Source organism: Callithrix jacchus, chromosome 7 (genome assembly GCF_049354715.1).
Source record: "Callithrix jacchus isolate 240 chromosome 7, calJac240_pri, whole genome shotgun sequence".
Taxonomy (NCBI): domain Eukaryota; kingdom Metazoa; phylum Chordata; class Mammalia; order Primates; family Cebidae; genus Callithrix; species Callithrix jacchus.
In genome coordinates, this window is record NC_133508.1 from 53344547 (window position 1) to 53367798 (window position 23252).

The 23252-nt window shown below is 59.9% G+C and overlaps 2 protein-coding genes across 5 annotated transcripts; one reads left to right on the forward strand and one right to left on the reverse strand.

Annotated features, from left to right (window-relative positions):
- Positions 1–588: 588 nt before the first annotated feature.
- CLCNKA (chloride voltage-gated channel Ka) lies at positions 589–21264 on the forward strand. Of its 4 annotated transcripts, none has more exons than XM_035307852.3 (21): positions 589–777; positions 8551–9577; positions 10216–10322; positions 11536–11664; positions 12484–12612; positions 13449–13588; positions 13887–13964; positions 14048–14126; positions 14684–14809; positions 15178–15262; positions 15358–15459; positions 16124–16208; positions 16494–16667; positions 17089–17158; positions 17323–17433; positions 17813–18026; positions 18964–19097; positions 19442–19530; positions 19684–19767; positions 20396–20482; positions 20826–21264. In XM_035307852.3, exons 3-21 carry the CDS (start codon positions 10223–10225, stop codon positions 20871–20873), a joined length of 2064 nt encoding a protein of 687 aa, XP_035163743.2. In that variant the 5' UTR covers positions 589–777; positions 8551–9577; positions 10216–10222; the 3' UTR covers positions 20874–21264. The 4 variants fall into 4 exon arrangements, with proteins under 4 accessions (XP_035163743.2, XP_035163744.2, XP_054114763.1 ...); XM_035307853.3 differs by having other exon boundaries at positions 19687–19767; XM_054258788.2 differs by lacking the exon at positions 8551–9577.
- HSPB7 (heat shock protein family B (small) member 7) lies at positions 1509–5674 on the reverse strand. Its single transcript, XM_009000473.4, has 3 exons — positions 5408–5674; positions 4723–4856; positions 1509–3196 (listed from the first exon to the last, which is right to left on the reverse strand). Exons 1-3 carry the CDS (start codon positions 5592–5594, stop codon positions 3017–3019), a joined length of 501 nt encoding a protein of 166 aa, XP_008998721.4. The 5' UTR covers positions 5595–5674; the 3' UTR covers positions 1509–3016.
- Positions 21265–23252: the final 1988 nt, after the last annotated feature.

Sequence of the window (23252 nt, forward strand, 5' to 3'; positions counted from 1 at the left end):
GACCCTCCCAGTCTCTGGTACTACCTGACCTGGACTTTCTCACAGTTTTCCAGCCCCAGAGAGCTGTGTCTTTTCAGTGTCCCCTACCTCCTTCCCAGGCCCATCCCAAAAGCTGTAAGATGCGAGAACCCACTTTCCCTGTGTTGACTGCCATGGTTGCTGGGAGCTGATGATCCAGGTCGACCCAGCAGAGGGCTTTCCGGAGCCACAGCAAGGATTCACATCCCAGCGCCGCCACTTCCAAGCCGGGTGACCTTGGCCAGTTGCCTGACCTCGCTGATCCTCCGTGTCCTTCTCAGCACACCGTCATCATAGTACCTGCTTTGCGGGACTCGTGGGACTGAGCAGCGCGCCTGGCACACACTAGTTGCTTAATGAATGGGACAGCTATAATTACTCTTCCGGGTGAGGGCGGGGCACAGGGCCTGAAGCCAGGCCTATATTTAGCCTGGAAGCGGGTTGGAGGCGCGGGGAGACAAAGCGCAGAGGCCAGTTCCCAGGGGGCGGAGCCGGCGAAAGCCCCGCGGCCAACCCGCCCTCCCCTGCCGCAGGGTCACCTTGGCCCGGCTGGCGGCCAAGGGCTGCTTCAGACCCGACAAGCCCCAGCGGCCCAGCGGCCGCCTGGTCCCCTGAGCTGTCCTCATCCCCGCAAACTGCGGTTTGGGGAGGGGGCTGCTGGGGACTGGGAGCGGGGGTTCGGCCCCGTTGACCACTTAGGAAGCTGTCCCCTTTCCCAGCACCGGCCGAGGGAGGGCTTGCTGGGGTCAGTACGCCAAGGTGAGCCTGAACCCGGGTGGGGGCGCGGGAGGGGAAGCCAGGCCGGCTCCTCCCACAACCTCGCGCCAATGAGTGTCGGGGCTGCAAATAGCCCAGTGGAATCGGTGAGTCATAGAGGCTGGAAATACCGCGCGCCCCTGCTCGCCTCGCGTCCTCCTGGCCGCAGCCGGAGGAGCTGCACGGGGTGTGCAGGGTGGCGGACCCCTCCGGAGAGCTCCTCCTCCCCAGGCTCTCTGAATCAGACAGGACAACCCCTGCCCCCAAGTTCCAGCTGGCTTTGCCTCTGGGACTGTGTGACCCTGGGCCAGTCACTCAGCCTCTCTGGGCCGCAGAAGCCCCATTAGGTACAGGAAGGAATTCAAGAGGGCAGGCGACCTGGTGCAGCCTGCCCACCTTTGCATCCCTGCGCCTGGGACTGCGACAGTGCTTGGCACAGCGCCCGACACACAGCAGGGCAGTAAACATCTCTGGAAGGAAAGAAAGAATAAAAAGGGAAGGGCAGGCAGTTGGAAGAGAGGGTGTTGCAAGGGTGTTCCAGAAACAATCCTGGGGTTCCTGCCCAGGGGTTATGGGGAGCCCACGGAGGAGGCCAAGGAACACCCATACTTTGTAAGATCTTCAGCTCTAACTTGAGCTACAACTCTCACTCCCAAATCTCAAAGGTGTGTCTGTTTCTCCTGGGGTTTCCAGCCCTGCCCTGTTTGAGAACTCCAGGCAGGCGGCCTCCAGAAGCCTGTGAGACTGTCCTTTATTGTGCATACAGGTTCCAGCCACAGGGCTTTCCCACACCCCTCCCCAGTCCTCCCCCAAGGGGCCCAGAGTGGCAGGAGTGAGAGGCCACTCCACGGCACACTGACCTGAGGCACGGAGGGAGGAGGCCGGCCTGCCACTTGCCCTGGGGACCCACTAACTGAGGACCACCCTTTCCCTCCACCCTGCTTCTGTATGTGGGAGCCAAAGCCAAGAGTCACCGGGGGCAGCAGGCATTCCCCAGGGTTAAGGCTGATGGAAGGTCGCTATCCCAGATGGGAGACTGGGGCTTTTCCTATGACTCCCCCTGTCCCCCAGCTGGAAGATGCATAGCCTTAGAGAGGTAGAATGGGGGGAAGTACTCCTCATTGCCCAGAGATGGGGGGTTGAGAGTAGCTGTTGACACCCTGGGTATAGATCTAACCTTCGGCAGCAAAGCCGGGCGCTCAATGGCTCACAGATGGTTTCCCCATTGAAAATGGAGATCGTAAATGTGATATGAGAAAGCTCTGAATTTGGCTTCAACCAGTGGTAATGCTGAGTATTTGAAGGACAACAATAAGGGTGTGTGTGTTACACACACCAAGCCTATAAATTCATAGATTAAAGAGGGGTACGGATGAGGAGGCGACTGCCTAGAGGGGAAGGTGGCAAGAAGCTTTAGGACCCAAAGCCCCATCCATGCCCTGGCTTCCACGTCTGTTGGGTGATCCTGTCTGCATGGGAACAGCCCAGGAACATAGGCCTGTGGGTGGGAGGGAGAAGGACCAGCCCCACCCCCAACCCTACCTGGCCTTGCTGAAGGCCCCAGCAGGCATGGGACGGCAGGAGTTTCATGCAGTTTATCACGAATCAGATGTATTGGAAAAAACCCATCTATATACAGATGTGGCGTGGCTCTGCTCTGGCACAGCCAGCTGGCTGGGGGCACAGGGCGGGCAGGCAGCCTGCTCATTGGCATGAGGGTTGGAGGCTGGCAGAGGGAAGTTTACCGTCACGCTGTCTCCTTTTGGCCTTGCTGAGCCCTCGGGCAGTTAGTTCCACTTAGATAGACACCCCTGCCTATGACCTTCCCTCTGTGTCTCCTGCTCCCCTTGCCCTGCAGAGACTTAATAGATCAGAGTGTTTGTCTGTCTGTCTGTCTGTCTGTCCCGCAGAGCTTGCCCAGATGTCCTGCTGGTCCCATTCCCCTGACCCACAGCAGGTTCTTTAGATATTCCTTCCCCTACCCCAGCCCCTCTACTCTGGATTAAGTGAGGGAAGCCATATCTGATATCTGGGCACCATGCATCAGGCCGGGGACCCCCCTGGCCTGCTCTGGATAGAGTGGAGGGCCCTAGCATGGGAGGATGGTCCACCTGGGGCCTGGGGAGCACAGGGGCTGGAACCTGGGCTGAGATGGTCTAGAGCTGTTGAAATGGGGTTAGGAAGGCTTTGCTGGCAGACGTGGGGGTGGGGGCAGGGGCAGGGCAAGGGAAAGGAGAGGCCCTCAGATTTTGATCTCCGTCCGGAAGGTCTGCTGGACATGCTCTGTATGTGGGTGGCGCCGTGCCCGGATGGTGAGGCTTCCGTCCTCCCGGAGAGCCGAGGTCACCGACGTGGGGTCCACATCCTCAGGCAGCTGGCACTTGTGAGCGAAGGTGTTCATGACCGTGCCGTCAGCTGCCAGCTGGGAAAGGGGTGACTGTCAGGCAGGCTGTCCCTGCCCCTGTCCTGCTTGTGACAAGCCATAGTCCTCTTCTTCCCATTCTAACCCTGGCCGGGCCCCATATGCTGAGGGGCTCTGCCCTCAGGTGTGGAGGGTCTGCCCAGGGTGGTGATGGCCACAGGCCCAGGGCTATTCAGGGACAGCCCAGGGGTGTGTCGCAGAGCTCCAGTAGCTCCAAGAGACAGGCAAGGGACATAGCGAGGGGTGGGGCTTGGAAAGAGAGGCGGCTCTGTGGCAGTAGCTCTGAATCTGGGGCTTCTGGGGAATGCAGAGAAGACAGAGGAGAGCCGTGCCTTCCTGGATCCCCAGACTCATTGGGCGTCTGCCCACCAGGGCTGAGCACCTGCCCCTCCCCCACAACTCAGCCAGCACATAGTGTCCAGGGGAGTTTGGGGCGGCTGAGTCATTGTTGTGGGTGGCAGGCTGGCACGTGCTGCCCTCAGGTCCTGGTGTCCCCAGTCTTTGGCATCCCTGGCAGGGATGCTCAGGAGTCCATCCCTGAATACTGAGGGGAGGAAGCCAGCCCATGGGAGCTTAGGAGGAGGCCTTGGGCAGGTCCTCTCTTCTCTCCTGGCAGCCCTGGCTGTCCCAGGTGGGGCCCCTGTTCAGGCCTGGCCACACCCTCTCCAGGGCAGAGCCCCAGTGCCTCCTGGAAGTTCAGACTCAGACAGTCTAGAGACCCATGACCCTGAGACCTGTGGGCAGAAGGTGTGTGTGGTTAAGAGTGTTTGTGACCCTAAACTGCAGAGTGGTGATGGCCACAGCCCGAAGACTTTGCAGGGACAGGGCAGGGTGCTTCGCAGAGCTCCAGTAGCTCCAAAGGACAGCATGGGGCATGGGGAGGGGGTGGGGCTTCGAAGGAGAAGTGGCTCCATGGCAGTAGCTCAGAATCTGGGGTGCCTGGGGAATGCAGGCATCTCAGCCCAGGTTGCAGCCCCTACACTCCCAGACCCTAGGTGGACTGGACACCCTAAACTGTCCAACCTCGGGCCTAATTTGGGGGTTCCAAGATGGAGGATGGGTCTCTGGCTGTGGAATGGAAGAGTGCTTGAGGTGTGTCACATGGAGAAACTCCTCCCTCAGCTGCCCAGGTGAGTTCCTCACCTACCCGAATCCACCCTCTATGGCTGCCAGAGGAGCTGTTTTCACTCTGCCATCACCATCTCTCGCCCCTCATCTCCCGCCCTTAAGCCCCCACCCCCTCAGGCTCCCTCTGCCCACATCCCTCCATCCCTCTCCCATTTCCCATAGGCTCCCTCAGCTGCCCAGGGCCCTGGAAGAAAGGATCTGGGAACCTCAATGCAAAGAGAGGCAGTGAGGGTCCCCATAGCCATGGGCTGCAGGGGCAAGGCCTTCAGTTAGCCCTGGGGGGGCATGCGGAAGGGACACTGGCCAGGGTCTGGGGTCCCAGGATGGGAAGGGGGAATAGGGGACATTGGAGGCAGGAGCAGAATTTGGGGTGCAGTGGGTGGGGTTGGGGGGCTTACCTTCTCAGCCCGCACCTCGATGTGGTTGTTGGAGGTGGTGACGATGATGTCTTCAGGTGAGAAGTCCCTCACGTCAACTGCAAACTCATAGGCGTCTCCGAGGGTCTTGATGTTGCCTGGTCCCCCAGGGCAGGCTGTGGGATGGGCTACTGTGAGCCAGGCATGGAGCAGGCCTGGCATGCTGATCCCAGGGTTCTGGCTCCTTCTCTTAGGGCAGTGGGTGGCTCCCCAGGCCCTACCCACCCCCCAGGTGTTTCTCTTTAAGCTCCTCCTCCTTCTTGCAGCGCACCTTTTCTGGGGTGGGGGGTGGGGCCTCACCCACAGGTGTGGTATGTGTATAGTGATGCTAAGTCTGTAACACCCCACCCCGGGCCTGGAGGCTGGGGGCTGCCTCCTACCCCTCACCCCATCCAGCCCTCTAGGGTTCCAGCTGGGATTGGCTGCATTTACAGACCATTACAAACCATGTCTGATCCCTACGGCCACCATTGTTCCTTAGAGGCCCACCTGTTTTCATGGCCACATCTGTCCCTGTGGACACCTCTGTCTTGGCAGCCACACATGGCTGTGGGCTGTGTGGCACCTGTTCTAGGCAGCCCGGCAGCCACAGTGCATTCAGTGGCGCCCTGGAGTGGACGTCACCTCTCTCTGCACCTCCCCTCCCCTCAGAGCCATGAGCACTTGCCTGGAAAGGCCAGGGGCTCCGAGTGGGGACGCATGAAGCTGCCAAAGTCATCGGAAAACATGCTCAGGGCCTTCTCCATGGGTGGGTCCTGGGCCGGGAGGGCACGGGAGGCCGAGGAGGAGGTGGAAGAGGAGGAGGAATGAAAACTTCTCTCCGCTCGGAAGGTGGAAGAAGTCCTGTGGCTCATCCACGGGCGGCGCCGGGCCCTGTCCAGGCGGGCAGGGACTGGACAGGAGAGGGTGTGGGCACAGGCCTCCGGGGGAGCATGCTGGGCCCCGATGGTGGCCGCTTTATAAGGCCGACTGTCCCTGGGCTCGGGGCCAGCCCCTTGTCTACTAGCTAAATTTAGGCCTCTCCATGGCCCAGAGGGGGCTGGAAACCTTCTCCCGTGCGCCGGCCTGCTGACAGCCCGACGCAGGCAGGCCAAGAGGCTGAGCTCACAGCCTGGCATTCCAGGCCGATCACAGCAGCCCCAGGGGCCTCCGCACCACTTTTCCCAAACACAGGCCTGGGTTCTGCCCCCTTGACACTCAGACCTCGGTGCCTGCCCCAGAACCTTGCAGGTTTGGGGTTTCTTGTGTGTTTCGCTTCCCCGCATCAGACTGGGAGCTCTGTAAGGACTGTGCCTCCCCCCTCAGACTCTGGTTCTCCGCCACGGCTGTGCCTCTCCCATCAGACTGTAGGCTCCTTGGGGACAGGGTAGGTGGAAGCACCACGGCTGTGTGATGTCAGGAGCTCCTTCCCTCAAGGCAGACAACCTTCCCAGCCTATGTCTAAGGAAGGCTGAACCCTGGCAGGGGGAGTAGAATGTGCAGCTGTCCCCTGCCAACCCCCACCGGGACCTGGATCCCCTGCCTGCACTCCCCCTGACTCTCAGAGCATGTAGGGGCCCCAAGAGGAGAAAGCTGGTCTAGAGGGTTATGTTCCTGGCAACTGTCTGCTCCACCTCTGTGTCAGAGGGGACCCCTGGGGCTGCTCTAGGGATTTCAGTCAGAGATAAAAGAATTCCGGACGACTCTCATTCTAGTCCTGATTTCTGGAGTGACTTCTGGGCACAGGCTCCTGGCCGCAAGCTGTCTAGTGTGGCCCCGTTTGATCCCCACACAGCTGGGAGGGTGGAAGTGAGGCGTTCTTCCCATTTTATGGACGGAGAAATGAAGCCTCTTGGAAAGGGAGGGGCTTGCACTTGCGTAAGGAGCAGAGCTGGGATTCGAATCCAGATGTGGACCCAAAGCCCTTCGGAGGCCGAGGTGGTTTTGAACATATGCCTGTGGAGACAGGCTGGCCCAGAAGAGCCGGAGAAGCCCCTCCCTACCCACCTGCTTGTTCAGCAGAGCTGGAACTGACCATGCCAGGGTGGAGGCCATTGTAAGAGGCAGCCAGGCCCTCTGCTCTGCCCAGGTTGCAGTTCGGGGCCTCTGCTGTCCTCTCCAAATCCTGCCCTTCCATCCCAGATCAGCTCCAATCCCTCCTCCCCCAGAGAGGCCTCTCTGATTGCTCCTGCTCATACAGCCCCACACTTGGTCCAGATGCCCCCAACACTGACTGTCTTTGTCCACCCACAGCACCTGGCAGTGTGACATGGTCTTTCTGTGTGCTGTGACTCTGCTGTGTCCCTTCTTCCCTATCCAACTGGCAGTTCCCAAGGGGGCAAGGATTCACCTGTCTCCCCATTAGATGGAAGGTTCCCGAAGACGGACCGTTTCTCTTTTATCTGAGCCCCCTACAACCCAGTCTGGCACTTCATCTCAGAGGGCTCGGTCTACAGGGGTGTTGGTGGTGCTGGAGGTACGTGGAGTGGAAGCAGAGCAGGGCACAGGGCACAGTGGGGGCCAGGCTGGTGCCTGTTGCCCTGGCAGTTTCCTGCCCATGTGGTAGCCTGTGACACCCAGCCTGGCTAAGGGGTTTCTAGGGCCACTGGGAAGCCACCAGCACTGAGGTGAGATGGAGAGAGGGTGGGGCGGGATGGGGGGCCCAGAGCCTGCCGGACGCCAGGGAAACAGGAGCCAGTGGCTAAATGCAGACACACTGTCATGGTGCTGAGGGCCTGAGTCACTGCCCCTGGATGTCAGATCCCATTACCCACCCCCGCCCACCATTCCGCTTCCCAAGGCATTGCCCACACAAATACTGGATCCTCTGGCTTCACTGGCCCGGAGGGACCTCAAAAGGTCATCAAGGCCATTCCCCTGCCTCTATCTTCAGATCACAGGGACAGAAGGAGCTACAAAGATGATACAGTCCTTTGAATCCCAGTTACCCAGGGAAGCGTTACCCAAACACAGACCCTTTCCTCCGACCCCAGGATTTTGATTTGGGATCTGGAGAAGGCACCTCCCATGTCTTCCCATCAGCTCCCCACACAGCCGGCTCATGGGCTGGTGATGAAGCCCTCATCACTCAGCAGGTATTTATTGAAACACTGCTATAAATAGGGGCTGGGCACTGTTCTAGGCTCTGAAGGACTCAGATGAATAAGGCAGAGACAGGCCCCTGCCTCCCGGCTTACCTCATTGGACAGAAGAGGAAACTGAGGTTCGAGTTAATGAAGGAGTTAGGCATAGCAGAGCTGTGCTGGCTTCAAACCTAATTTCATCCTGCTGAGCCCCTGGCTGCCCTCTTCTCAGCCTCCTGGGGCTCACAGGGCTGGAGGGTGAGGGTGGATGTGGACTTGCAGTGCCAGCTGTGGGACAGTAGCCAGCAGTTGCCCCAGACCAGACCCTGGGCATCAGGATGTCAACAGGGCGGCCCGTTCTGGTGCTGTGCAGAGTCAACAGGTGGGGGTGGCCAAGGTGAAGGTGGGCTCAGGACCACACAGAGCAGCAAGCCCCTTCCCACCTCCCACAACACACACCTTGTATTTTGATCTGACTTGCCTGGCATCTAGGGACAGAGGGTAGCTCAGCGTCCCAGATTTTAACAATCATTACAGGACCAACCTCTTGCCCAAAGTGACATCAGACTCAACCCTTCTGCTGTGTACCCAAACCATTCCCCTGGTTGAGCCTCAGGAGCTGGAGGAGATTTGGGCAGAGGAAGAGCTGCACGGTGGAGGGCTGGGTTCAGCCTCTGCTGTGTGACCCTGGATGAGTGACTCACCTTTCTGAACATCTACAAAATGGCAATGCTCCCCTCATTCACAGGGTGTGTGGAGGGGGACTTGAGCTGCGGATGTGAAGCTCCTGCACGTAGCAGGCCCACAACACCTGCTTGTTCCTCGCCATGTTCCCTCACTCCTGCGCTCCTGTCCTCTGTTGGAGAAGGACAGATTCTGTGGAATTACCCAGAAGTCCCCAGCCAGAGCTGCTACCCCTTGGACCTGTGCTTTGACAGGCATTTCCTGAGCCTGGAGGGTCTGGACACGAGGATCAAGTTCAAGTTCCTCACCCCAATTCGCCACCTCGCCCCAGGTGTTGGCCTCCTCGCCAGCCCTGGACAAGATGGGTTATCAGGACCGTACCGTGCGGCACAGCCTGTAGGCTTTGGAGCCAGGCAAACCCTGGCTGGGAGTCCTGACTCTGCCTCGGCCTCTGACCTCTGATCTTGGACAGGCAGCCTTGCCTCCCTGAGATGCCATTTCTTTACAACGGGATCACCCTGCCTGCCTCATGGGGTTTCCATGGGCACTTACAGTGATTAATCTGGGGAAGGCTGACTGTGTACCTGGCACACAGGGAGGGTGCGGGCGTGCCGCCCCACTCACCTTTGCTGGCCTGTCCTCACCTTCCCTGCCTAGCCTCCTCCATCTCCCTCTGTGCTTTTCCAAACCTTCCATGTCCAGCTCTGAGCCCACTGGGACTTGAGCCTCAGCTTGGGTAGATGATCCCTCGCTGCCCTGTGTGCGTGAGCTCCCCTTCCCTGGCACCTGCCCAGCAGCACCCCGGGAGCCTGAGTGCAGCCGGGCACCACCCTGTGTGGCTCCGGTGGGTGGGGAAGCTCCTGCCCCCGTCTCTCTTGGCAGCTCTGCCCTGCACGGCTCTGGGCTGCACAGTTCAGGTTGGTTTGTCAAGGACATTTGAAATCTCCACAGTAAACCCCAGGTGGGGGGGTGAGGAGAGGATGATGATTGGTGGAGCACAGAGCATACACCTGTGTAGGTGCACTGCAGCTGGGAGCACAGGAGGCTCTGTGACGGGAGGGCCAGTTTGGCCACAGCAGGAGGACTGAGAGGTAAGGGGACTCTGGGCATGAACTGGGGTATGGACCTGGCAGCACCAGGCAGGCAGGGCAGAGGGGATGGTAGGGGCAGGAGCCAGTGCCTCACTTTGGCTTTACAAGGGTCTCCTTCTGGACCTGGGGCTTTCCTGCCTCTGTGGCCTGAGCTATTGGGGAGAGACAAGGGTGCTCTGAGATGGACAGGGAGAGTCAGAGCCATCCCTGGGACTGCAGTGAGAGAGCCACGGCCCTGGCCAGAGACTGCTCCCAGCAGTGGAAGCACCAAGTGATCCAGAAGGGTGTGCGCGGTGACCACAGAAGGGGAAGGCTCTGAGCAGGGCTTGGGCTCCAGCCTGTGCCCAGTCAGGTGCTGGACATGGGGGGACACCTAGGAATCCCACCCCCATCCCACACAATGACACACACAGGGGCATACCCTCAGTGACAGACCTCAGGGATGAGGGCACACAGAGACCTAGTGTGATAACTTCACACACGCACGCACAGAGAGAAGCCCAATCCTTCCTCTTCGTTTGGTAGGGAGAGCCCCGGAAGAGCTGAGAGGCCTCGAGAAGATGTAGGGCAGCTTACCTGGGTCCTTCCTTCTATCCAGAGCAGCTCACCTGGGTCCCTGCCTCTATCTGCTTCCCCAGGGACCTGATGGAGGAACTGGTGGGGCTGCATGAGGGCTCTTCAGGGGACCCTGTGACTCTGCAGGAGCTGTGGGGCCCATGTCCCCGCATCAGCCGAGGCATCCGAGGTGAGAGCCAGGTCCCCTTCCCCTCCCTGTGGCGGACCCCTCAGGACATCCCTCTGCCCAGCTCCCTGCCCAGGAGCCACCCTCCTCCTGCATTTGTCCAGGACGTCACGGGTCAGAGTCTCCTGGGTGTAGGGAGGGAAGGGGTCTGTCTATCGAGCTGTTTGTGGGTCAGATGGGCTGGGCATCTGTCCTCTGCCTTTTGAGAGATACAGCTTGAGGCCTGGTCACTGTGCCCACCCTCCTCCCAGGCCTCTCCTTCACCTACCTGTGCCAGTGAGGGACCCCGAGGGTGAGCTGCTGGCACACCACTACTGTGGTGTTCGGAGCTGGGACAGCTGGGGTACAGCAAGGGGCTGGGGCAGCCTGCACTGGGCACCTTTTTTTTTTGAGACGGAGTTTCGTTCTTGTTACCCAGGCCGGAGTGCAATGGCTAGATCTCGGCTCACCACAACCTCTGTCGCCTGGGTTCAGGCAATTCTCCTGCCTCAGCCTCCTGAGTAGCTGGGATTACAGGCACGCGCCACCATGCCCAGCTAATTTTTTGTATCTTTAGTAGAGATGGGGTTTCACCACGTTGACCAGGATGGTCTCGATATCTTGACCTTGTGATTCACCCGCCTCGGCCTCCCAAAGTGCTGGGATTACAGGCTTGAGCCACCGCGCCCGGCCTGGGCACCTTTTCTTAAAGGCCCTCAGCTATGGGGCAGAGCAGGCAGGGACCCCGGAAGGAAGCTAAGTGCAGCCCCAGGAGCTGGTGCCCACAGTCAGTGATGGCCAGCTCCCAGGCTGGGCTGGCAGCCAGCAGGCCAGGGGCATTGCTGGGGACCCAGAGGATACCTGGTGCCACAGGTCCTGGGACACGCAGGAGTCTGCTAGACTCTGGAGCTCTCTAAGCTACAGACCCTGCAGGGATTCCGGTGAAAGCATAGCTGCCAGCCCCCTCCACACTCCCTGTCCCGCGGGGGCCCCCCAGTACAGAGGGTGGACAGGTCAAAAGCCTCTGGCAGGGGCAGCAGTCCTGGTACCCACTGTGCTGCCACTGTCACCCATCGCAAATCCTGCCCAGCCCCCAGTGTGAGGCAGGGCCCCCTCAGGACTACCCCCAACTCCACTACCAGGGTCCTCCCTACCTGGAACCAAGCAGGCCTCCAGGGAGGGGGCTGTCTGTGCCCCCTTTCCCAACATAAGCGAAGACCCCTATGCCCTGCCCCAGGAGGCCTGGAGTGGCTGAAGCAGAAACTGTTTCGCCTGGGCGAGGACTGGTACTTCCTGATGGCCCTCGGGGTGCTCATGGCCCTGGTCAGCTACGCCATGAACTTTGCCATCGGGCGTGTGGTCAGAGGTAAGTCCTCCCTGGCTGGTGCTGCTCTGGGCCAAGGGATTCTGAGCTCGCTCTGGGCATGCCAGATGGATGTCACCAGGTGCAGCGGAGGTGGGGAGAGGGCTCTGGGTGGGGATCTGGTCCTGGCTTTACTCCTGACTTGCTGTGTGATCCTGGGCAGGCTCCTGCCCCTCTCTGGACCTCAACCATCTCATTTCCACAAGGGAGAGAGGCCTGAATGTTCCCCACAGCCCTTCCTCCTCTGAGCTCTGTGTCTCCTCTTACAGCCACACCATTCTTTCTCCTTCCCTCCTCCGCACCCTAGGGCAGGAGTAGGGGCACTTGCCTAGATCACCAAACCTGGAGCCTTGCCCCCCATTCCTCAGCAGCCTGCCTTCACCCTGAGGCCTGCCTGGAAGAGGGGGTGTGGGCAGGAAGGGTCTAAGACACTTGCTCTGGAGACCCTCAGCTGCCTGAAACACAGGACCTACTGCGGTGTTTGGAGCTTCACACCTGTGTCATTCAGTTCTCAGTGGCTCTCTTTAGTCTACAATGAGCCTGTGAGGGAGAGCCCATCACTAGCCCACTTGACAGATGGGGAAACTGAAGCTCAGAGAGAGCTTGAGTGGTTTCCCAAGGTCACTGAGCTAGGAAGTGGTAAAGCTGGGATATGGACCCAGGGTCGCACTCCTGCCTCCTCTCAGGGGTCTGCGCCTCACTGGGTGTCCTGGTCCTCCCCTCTTTGTGCCTCCATTTCCTGTTCAGTCAGTGGGCACCACAGTGTTGGTCCCAAGGGCTGCAGAGGCTGTGGGTGGCCCCCTGATACCCAGCCATCCCCAGCACACCAGTGGCTGTACCGGGAGATTGGGGACAGTCACCTGCTCCGGTATCTCTCCTGGACTGTGTACCCTGTGGCCCTCATCTCTTTCTCCTCGGGCTTCTCCCAGAGCATCACGCCGTCCTCTGGAGGTGAGTACACGGTCACCATGCCAGTCCCCACTGGCCAAAACCTTCTCAGATCCCAGGGGGCTTCTGACGGGGGGAGTTGGGAAGCAGCAGCCTCATTTTACAGATGAAGGCCCAGAAGAGAGAGTTGTGTGGCTTGCCCGAAGGCACGCAGCAAGAAGGCCAGCTTGACTCTTGGGTCACTGCTGGCCCTACCCACTTTCCAAGGACTCCTTGGAAAGAGATCCCCTGTGGGGCCTGTGCTGGTGTCTTGAGGGGCCTGTGGAGGAGGCCTGAGGTTTTGTTCAGGGCTCCCCGCCCCGCCACACCATCTGTCAGGCCCGCAGGGAGGAACAGGGACAATTCGAATTCCCTCTCTGCCTATCAGCGTCCAAATCTGCAAAATGAGTTTATGCATTCTAACTTCAGAGGGTTCTGCGGATCTGGCGTGATCATAATAGGGCCAGGCATGGTGACTCAGTCTGTAATCCCAGCATTTAGGGAGGTGGATGGATTGCTTGATTCCAGGAGTTTAAGACCACCTTGGACCACATAGTGAAACCCCATCTCTACAAATAATAAAAAACAACCACCACAACAAAAGTTAGCCAGGATTTGTGGTGCCCGCCTGTAGTCCCAGCTACTTGAGAGGCCAACTTAGGAGGATCACTTTTGAGCCTGAAGAGGTCAGGGATGCAAATCAGCTGAGATCTAACCACTGCATTCCAACCTTAACGATAGAGTGATACCCTGTCTCAAAGGAAAAACAAAATCATGATGTGAAAACACGGTGTGGGTAGAGTGTTGAGAGTTTTAATCTAGAGATTGTCCCCTTCTCATTTCTGTCCTCTCCCGCTAAGGTTCTGGAATCCCAGAGCTGAAGACCATGTTGTCCGGTGTGATCTTGGAGGACTACCTGGATATTAAGAACTTTGGGGCCAAGGTGGTGGGCCTCTCCTGCACCCTGGCCTGTGGCAGCACTGTCTTCCTGGGCAAAGTGGTATGGGCAGGCATGAGGGCACCCCAACCACCCCTCCCACCTCATCCTGAACCTATCCTCTCCCCCATCACCACCAAAGCTGAGTCAGAGCAGACTCAGGCTGGTCCATGCCTTCAGGGGGCTCCATCTTAGGGGAAGAGGCAGGTCAGGTCCCCAGTGTGACAAGAGCCACCTGAGGACAGCCCTGGGGGTTGGGGAGATGGAGGAGAGGGCGTGGTGTGGACGCCTTGCGGTGGCCTCTGGGTGAGGCTCTTCTGCTGCCCTCACCTGGGCCCTGGGCCCACCCCTCCCTCTGCAGGGTCCCTTCGTGCACCTGTCTGTGATGATGGCTGCCTATCTGGGCCGTGTGCGCACAGCGACCATCGGGGAGCCTGAGGTTAGGGACTCACGGGCTTCCTTGGAGGAATGGGAGTGGGGACGGAGGGGCTGACGCTGAGCCCTGGACTCGGATCCCACTAGAATAAGAGCAAGCAAACCGAAATGCTGGCGGCAGCGGCGGCAGTGGGCGTGGCCACAGTCTTCGCAGCTCCCTTCAGCGGTGAGACCCCCTCATGCCCCGCCCCCTGGGTCGCTGATGCTCCTCCCCTCACACCCTGGGCTCCCTCGGCCCCGCAGAGAGCCTGGAGGAGGGGGCGGGGCTCATTCTAGTTCTAACTTCAGCCCAGTCTTGGAGTCAGCCAACCCCCAGGGACGTGGGGAGAGGGGGAGACGGGACGTGGTTGGGCGGTGCTGAGAGGCTTCAGGGTGACATTAGAGAGACATGGGTTTGAAATCCACGTGTGATCCTGGCCCGTTGGCCTCTCTGAGCCCGGCTTCCTCCTCTGTAAAATGGGGATCGTAACCGTCCCCACCCGATAGTGAGAGGGCACACACCTGTATCCCAGGCTGGACGGGTCCCTGGGCAGCGGGGTCCTCCCCACCCAGGGCGCATGCCCTGTCCTCCCCTCCTGTCTGTTCCTGTCCAGACTGTAGGGAAGCAGGACAGATGGACCAGGGAGGAGGTTACATGGGGAGGGGGCTCTACAGCAGCAGATGGGTGGGGGTGGGGGTGTGGCTGGAGGTGGGGGTCCCAACTGAGATCAGTGTCGCCCCCAGGCGTCCTGTTCAGCATCGAGGTCATGTCTTCCCACTTCTCTGTCTGGGATTACTGGAGGGGCTTCTTTGCAGCCACCTGCGGGGCCTTCATGTTCCGACTCCTGGCGGTCTTCAACAGCGAGCAGGGTGAGCCCCTGGGCTGCCTGACCCTGGCCCTGCCTGGGGGCTGGGTGGAGGGGGCTTCCCTTCTCCCCTATGTACATCCCTTGTTCTTCCCTTCCTTCTTTCTCTCTCTTTTTCCTCCTCCCTGTTACCACCTCCTTCTGGGAGGATGGAGGGGCTGACCTATGTGGAGCATGAAAGGCAGGGGCCTGAGGGTAGAAGGGGGTGAGGCTGGACAGGGAGGCAGGAGCCTGATTGTGGGGGCCTCCAATGCCAGGAAACAGATTCAGGGTCAGGACCTGGCACCCCTCCACCCTGGCCTGTTATCCTGGGACTTGGGTTTGGGTGGGGTGGGAGCATCATCTAGGCTCCCCACTGCCCTCCTTTCTCAGAGACCATCACCTCCCTCTTCAAGACCAGTTTCCGGGTGGATGTCCCCTTCGACCTGCCAGAGATCTTCTTTTTTGTGGTGCTGGGGTGAGCGTGTGCCCTTCTGCCCCGCCTGCCCCGGGCCTGGACTGTGGACCCAGTACTGGGCTCGAGGTCTGCTCTTACCTCCCTCCACCCCGCAGTGGTATCTGCGGTGTCCTGAGCTGCGTTTACCTCTTCTGTCAGCGAACCTTCCTCCGCTTCATCAAGACCAATAGGTTCAGCTCCAAACTGCTGGCCACCAGGTGGGCTCCGGATAGGGGCTGGGGACCTCTCAGCGAGTCCCATGTAGGCTCCCTAACTTATGAGAAAGCCCCACCCCCATCCTCCCACTCAATCCCTCCCTAGCCCATGGAGCACCTAACACCCCATCTCCGAGTCCCCACAGTCACTGTCCCCCCTTCCTTACTGTGCTACGAACCCCACCATTGAACCCCCATCCCTCCTTCAGTCTAACTGACTCAGCCAACCCCCACTCCCTCACTGAGCCTCAAACCTTGTGCCCCTTCAAACCCTGTGTGACCCTGAGTCTCTGCTTCCAGCAAAGCATTGGACTTGGCATTGGCCAGCCCTCTTGCCCCGAGATGCACGTGGCCCACCCTGCTCCTGCCCACTCTCTCCTCTCTCCCAGCCTGCTCTGCCCCTGTTCTCCTCTCAATTACCCATATGATTCCTCTGCTCCCAATACCTCTGCCTCATACCCAGTAGTGAGGAGCTCACCTCTCAGGTTCCACCCTCTGGAGGGGGCCATGTTCCCTGCTCCCACCCTTCCTCCTCCCCAGTCCTTGCCTTGCCGTCAGCCCCCGGGGTGGGGAGGAGCTCTGCTGCTGTCTGGGCGAGGCCCTGCTTCCCTCTCCTCCGGATGGGGGAAAGGGAGGGCCAGCCCTGGAGCTCACCCACACCCCACAGCAAGCCTGTGTACTCCGCCCTGGCCGCCTTGGTTCTCGCCTCCATCACCTACCCGCCCGGTGTGGGCCGCTTCCTAGCTTCTCGGGTAAGGGGCCCTGAGCTGGAGTGGCAGAAGTGAGGACCCCCATTTGTTTTCCCCTTTGCATGTATCTCACATAATCCCCTCAGTACCCCACAAAGGCAACACCTGGGCATCATTTTACAGATAAGGACACCGTAGCTGGGTGGGGGGGCGGCTTTCAGAGCTCTGCCCAAGGCCCCCTGATGGGAAGTGGCAGAGGAGGATTCCAGGCGGGGTCAGGTGGTGCCCGGGTGGCTGGGGTCTGCCACTCAGGCCCCTCACGTCCAATTCCCACTTGCCCCACCCCAGCTGTCCATGCAGCAGCATCTGGATTCGCTGTTCGACAACCACTCCTGGGTGCTGATGACCCGGAACTCCAGCCCACCCTGGCCTGAGGAGCTTGACCCCCAGCACCTGTGGTGGGAATGGTACCACCCGAGGTTCACCATCTTTGGGACCCTTGCCTTCTTCCTGGTTATGAAGGTGGGCCCCCCAAGACCCCAGGTGTGCACAGAGACCAGCTTTGGTGGGGAGGGGGTTGCCTTCCCGCAGTTGGTGGCATGGAGCCCAGGCCTCCCACCCATATTTCCTGATGTGCCCCCTGCTCCCCACATGGTCCGGGGCAAGTGGCTTCAGCTCTTTGGGCCTGTTTTCCCATCTTTAAAATGGGGTGGTTACTGAGAAGGCTGAGGAGGGAAAAAGGAACATACCTGGCACAGTGCCAGGCACACAGTGGGCATTTCTCAGGGTGAGAACCCTCCCCTAATGACAGACTCTGGCAATGGGCACATGACCGGATACCTCTTTCTCTCTAGTATGCGCCCCTGTCCCCTGCTCTGTCCTCCCTTGTCCACGCCTTGCCCAGCGGCCTCTAAGCTCTGCCCTGGGCTCCCCCCTCCCACAGTTCTGGATGCTGATTCTGGCCACCACCATCCCCATGCCTGCCGGGTACTTCATGCCCATCTTCATCCTTGGTGAGTCTGGGACACTGAGGTTCTGAGAGTTTCGGGGTTCTTGGGGCAGGGCCATGGCTCCTGGTTCACCCTCTTCTTGGGTGGTACTGAGGATGGTCCTCAGGGATGGAGGGCTGTGGGGGCCGGGTCAGCCTGGCTCCCCCTCACCCTAAGTCTGTGGCCAGGAGCTGCCATCGGGCGCCTCTTGGGAGAGGCTCTTGCTGTCACCTTCCCTGAAGGCATTGTGGCTGGAGGGATCACCAATCCCATTGTGCCCGGAGGGTATGCCCTGGCAGGTGAGTGGGTCAGGGCCCTGCTGGATGGACAATGTCATGGGGCTGGACTGGACCTGGAGAATTGGCTGGTGGTTCCCCAAGGCCAGAGCAGCCACTGAGCCCTGCATCATGGGGGCTTGCCCCTCCTGAGCCCCACCATTCCCCTAGCTCAGTCGCTCCCTCATGGCTTCTGTCCTATCACCAGCTCTGTGGCCTCCCTTATACCTCTCTTCTCACTAAGCCTGGGCCTCGGGGCACTTCCCACAGTGCCCAGGTTGTGGCCTCTTACAAATGCCATCTTAGTCCTTGGCTACAGCCAGGCTAGTTATGCCTTCACACTCCTGACCCTTGGCCCCCTGACTCCTGGCTTGAGCCACGCTGCCTGACTCTGCCCCTGCAGGGGCTGCGGCCTTCTCAGGGGCTGTGACCCACACCATCTCCACGGCCCTGCTGGCCTTCGAGCTGACCGGCCAGATAGTGCATGCGCTGCCCGTGCTGATGGCGGTGCTGGCAGCCAATGCCATTGCACAGAGCTGCCAGCCCTCCTTCTATGAAGGCACCATCCTCATTAAGAAGCTGCCTTACCTGCCACGGATCATCGGCCGCAACATTGGGTGAGCGGCGCCCACCTCAGGCTGGCTGAAGGGGGTCACAGTGTTTGGGTTTGGCTGGGGGTGGAGGGCACCTCCAAAAAGAAATGCTAATGCAGCTGACCTTGGACATGGGGGCTGGGAGGGGCCGAAACAGCTGTGCTCTGGTCTCTGCTCTCCCTAGTGCCCCCGGGTGACCTTGGGCAAGGCCTTGGCCTTCAGGCCTCAGTGTCTGTCTATCGGTCAGCTGGTCTTAACAGCAGGAGGATGAATATTGCCCTGTGTGCAGGTTGAGGAAACTGGGGCTTAGAGAGGGGCTGTGTCCTGCTCCAGGTGACATGGAGAGTCAGCACCAGATTCCAGAGTTCTCCGCTCCTCTCCCCACTCCTGCGTCCTTGTTGGGACTTTGGGAACAGGAGGTAGAGTGAGAATGGAAATGGGCTTTGAGGTCCTCACTCAACCAGATAGTACCAGAGCGGCTTCTGGCGCCAGAGAGGCAGACCGAAGAGGCTTTGAGAGTCCCTGGGTCTGAGGCCAGGTTCCCAGCACACGCACACTGCTGCCTTGCTCTGAACCTGTTTCCCCATCTGTAAAATGGGGCTGTTTATCACAGTGGTTTTCAAACTTTCAAATTTTTCCTTGGGGGCGACATATACTTTTTAATTGAATGGAATTCTCCAGAGAAGGCTGCTGGGTAAAACAGACCCAAGTGGAGCTGGTCTGGGGGACATGGGGACCCAGGGACTGGGGATTCGGAACTAGACCATCAGGGACGTGGTCTCCAGGTTTTCCTCCCACTGTGGGTTCTAGGCATCCCTCATTCCAGGAACCTCTCCAGCCCTGCCCACACTCCAGAGCCGTAGGTCCCTGGTTCCAGCAAAGCTTCCACCACATCCCGCTGCCTGGCCTGGGTCTGACATCCTTGACTCTGGGACCTGATGGGAGGCCCTCTGCCCCACAGCTCCCACTGCGTGAGGGTGGAACACTTCATGAACTGCAGAATCACCACGCTGGCCAAGGACATGCCGCTGGAGGAGGTGGTCAAGGTTGTGACCTCTACAGACATGGCCGAGTATCCCCTGGTGGAGAGCACAGGTGCCAGCCAGAAGGGGGAGGAAGTCGGTGGGGGGATGCCCTCTGCCTCCTTCTTGGACCCGTCAGGCAGACAGGATCTGCATCCAGGCTCTGTGGCTTAGCAACCAACCGTGTGACCTTGGGCAGGTCACTTTGCCTGAGCCTCAGTTTCCTCATCAGTAAAATGGAGATCGTGGCCTTCCTCCCTTGGGGTGGTTGACTTGTCTAAAGAGACGGTGGCTGGGTGCTTGTAAGGCAGCCCCTGGGCACCTGCTGGAGTAGGAGCATGGAGACTTCCAGAAGCTTTGCCCTCAGGCCTGTTTCTTTGTAATGCACCTCTCTCCCTCTCCCTCTCCACTTGCCAGAGTCCCAGATCCTGGTGGGCATCGTGCAAAGGGCCCAGCTGGTGCAGGTCCTCCAGGTTGAGCCTTCTTCCTGGGCTCCAGGACATCAGGTGGGTACTCTTGAGGGGTGTGGGGATGGGGTGGGGGTCGGTCAGCAGGGCTGGAAGGAGAGGGGCATGCTGATCTCCTGAGGAAGAGGTGGTCTGAGAGAGGCAGCCTGGTGGGGGGGCCGGCCCTGCACCTATAACTCTTCTCCACCCCAGCAGGGTCTCCAGGACATCTTGGCTTGGGGCTGCCCCATACAACCAGTGACCCTGACGCTATTCCCAGAGACCTCCCTGCACCAGGTAACAAGTATTGGGGAGTGCGACTCGTGAAGCCCCTGGGGAGGGGCAAGAGTTGATGAGGAGCTCAGGCTCCAGCCTCCCCTCCCACCCCAGCCCCGCCCACCTGCCTTGTGCTGCTTCCTGCCCCTCCTGGGCCTGTGCCCTCACCAGCACACCAGGCAGGGCAGCTCCCGCCCTGTCATCACCTCAGTGCCAGAGTTGTGGGGATGATGCAGGGAGAAGGGAAGTGGAGGCTTGGCAAAGGGAAGTATCTGGGTGGAGACAATGGAGTTGCAACAAGGCACACGCGTGCTTTTGGACAAGTGACATAGCCACTCTGGACAGAGCCTGACACATGGGTGGGGGAGGGGCCGAGGCCAGCAGGGGACCTGGAGATGGCGCTGCCCACTCTGTGCTGATGGAGGGTGCTGGATATTGGGTCCTGTCCACCTGCTGCCCACCCAGCCTCTTGCATGGACTCTGGCATCCCCCAGTGGCCACACTGGACATTGCAGGCCTGGGTCTCTGGTCTCCCACCCACATCAGGCCCTGCCCCTCTTCCTGGCTCAGAGGCATGGGCAGGAAGGTGGCCAGAAGGTGGGCTGGACGCCTTCAACCCTCCAGCATTTCCTAACAATCCCTCCTCCAGGCACACAACCTCTTTGAGCTGTTGAACCTTCAGTCCCTCTTCGTGACATCGCGGGGCAGAGCTGTGGGCTGCGTGTCCTGGGTAGAGGTACCAGGGTCTCCAGGGCAGAGCAAAGCAGGGGACCCATGCTGAGAAGGCTGGGGAGGTGGGAACACAGCATGCTCCCATCCAAACCTGGGGGTTCAGAGGATACTGATGAGCCCCTCTTCCTGGCCTAGGTTGGCCACTGGGTCTGGCTCCCCCTACTTTGTTTTCTGGCCAGTGGCCAGCCTGCCCCTCTCTGGGCCTTGGTGATCCCATCTGTGTAATGGGGTGGCATGGGCTCTGCTATTCAGCCCAGAAACAACCCTTAGGGGAACTAAAAATGCTGCAGCCCCCCTCTCAACCTCCTCTACATCCCCCCAACTCCCACCCCCTTTCTCTGTTCTAGATGAAGAAAGCAATTTCCAACCTGACAAATCCACCAGCTCCACAGTGAGCCGGCCCAGCGAGATGAAGCAGGGCACCCCAGCTGCCCTGGTGCTGAGGTTGGGCTGAGACCCCACCTCTCCTCCCCCATCACCACCCACCCCTCCCTCCAGCCCAGCTCCATTCCTTGGCATAAGAGGCAGCTCTAACCTAGCCCAGAAGAGCCTGGCTCATCCTGGAAGAAACGATGGCTCCTGATTGAAAGCCAAATCCCACCTTGGACAGAGCTCAGAGCGTGAGATGCCAGAAAACCAGTATCTGGCAGGTGCTCAGTGACTGACCATCACATTAATGAATGACAAGGTTGGGGTATGCTGTCACCAAGGGCAGGCACAGATGCTCTCTGGGGTTGTCTGATTCCCAGTGAGAGGCTCCTGAGAAAAATAAAGCTAGTTCCCAGAGCTGCTGTCCATCCCTCGTCTCAGCTGCAAGGGTGCTGGCCTGGGACATGAGCTCCCCACCTGCACTGGTCCAGAATGAGTTTCCCATGGTCACGTGGGCACTGCAGGCTCGGGTCCCTGGGCTCCTCCTCATGTTCCACTTCTTGCCAGGGAAATGCCGGGGAAAGAGGGGCTCCCACCAGGTCTATGATGCTTGTCCTCATGGGTAAGCAGGACCCTGTCTGTGTCACTCAAGCCCTAGTCTCCTGCTTGGCTGAGCCACAGCTCATAAAGCCATAAAGCCAGGTCCCCAAGTGTGGCTCTTGGGGAGTCCACAGAGCCTTGGGCATCCCCCATGGGTCCTCTCGGGCTGGGTAACAGCAGTGTGTTTGTGTTGGGGTTGGGGTCCTCCCTGACTCCCTCTGGTCTCCACCCAGGGGCCCAAGGTCACATCTTCCCCAGCAGAGACCAGGCCAAGGTCATCCAGGGTGAATCCACCACTTTAATGTCTTCAGAGAGCCTTGAGTGAGATGGGAGGGAGCTGCAAGGAGGGGGAGGGGGCTCCCTGGGGAGGAGCAAGGAGCACTGAGGAAGCAGGTTCAGAGAGGGAGGGACAGACACACAGACACTCCACAGAGACAGATGTCCTGGTGAGGAGAGCTAGGGAGCCGGTGCTTAGCTACCAGAAGTGGCCACCTCACCTTTGCTGGGGGACAGATACACAGACACTCCACAGAGACAGATGTCCTGGTGAGGAGAGCTGGGGAGTGGGTGCTTAGCTACCAGAAGTGGCCACCCCACCTTTGCGGGGGGGCAGATACACAGGGGAGTGTGAGGGCCTGAGCCCCAGGTATGGGCAGGGTTCCCAGACCCCACTCTAAGTGGGTCCCAGTTCTCTCCCTGGCTGTCCCCCTGGGGCCTGGCTGTGGCTCCTCTGGGCCGTCTCTGAGAGTCCTTGAGTTCCCTGAGGGCAGACACCCTGCAGGGGAAGGTGCCCACCTGAGTGACCTAATGAAGGGGAAGGGGATTATGGCTCCCACTGCCAGGGGCAGGTCCACCGAGGCACAGAGAGGCCACCATGAATGCTGGCCCATCCCTGCTGCACTGACCCTGTGCCTACCCGAGGGGTCAAGAGATGCCCTGCCCTGGACCCCAGGGTCTAGATATGCCTGGGCTGCCCACGTGGCGAGGTCATGGTGTGAACAGTGCAGGACCGGCACAGCCCCCTCCTCAGTTATAGAACACCTCGTCCTCCTCCCAGAGGGAGCCGCTGTCCACGGAGGGGAGGGAGCCTGGCAGGTTGGTCCCACCCTTGGGTCTTTGGGTCCTAGGCAGCCGCCGCCGATGCTACAGCTCTGGGCTGGGGGCTGGGGGCTCCTAGGAAGAGGGCCAGCAGCTGGAGGAGCGGCCGGGCGAGGAGAAGGCCTGACGGCTGTTGTCTTGCAAGGACCACTGGGAAGGCTGTTCTGAAGGTAGCCACTCTCCAGGTCTGGAAATGCAACCGGGTGAGGGAGGAATGGTTGAACCTAGGCAACCCGGCTGGGAGTCCTGACTCTGCCTCGGCCTCTGATCTTGGACAGGCAGCTTTGCCTCCCTGAGACACCATTTCTTTACAACGAGATCACCCTGCCTGCCTCATGGGGCTTCTGTGGGCACTTACGGTGATTAATCTGGGGAAGGCTGGCTGTGTACCTGGCACACAGGGAGGGTGCAGGCATGCTGCCCCACTCACTTTTGCCGGCCTGTCCTCGCCTTCCTTGCCCAGCCTCCTCCATCTCCCTCTGTGCTTTTCCAAACCTTCCATGTCCAGCTCTGAGTCCCCTGGACCTTCAGCCTCAGCTTGGGCAGATGACTCCTCGCTGTCCTGCTGTGTGCGTGAGCTCCCCTTCCCTGGCCCCTGCCCAGCAGCAGCCCGGGAGCCTGGTGCAGCCGGGCACCACCCTGTGTGGCTCTGGTGGGTGGGGAAGCTGCTGCCCCCCTCTCTCTTGGCGGCTCTGCTCTGCTCTGCT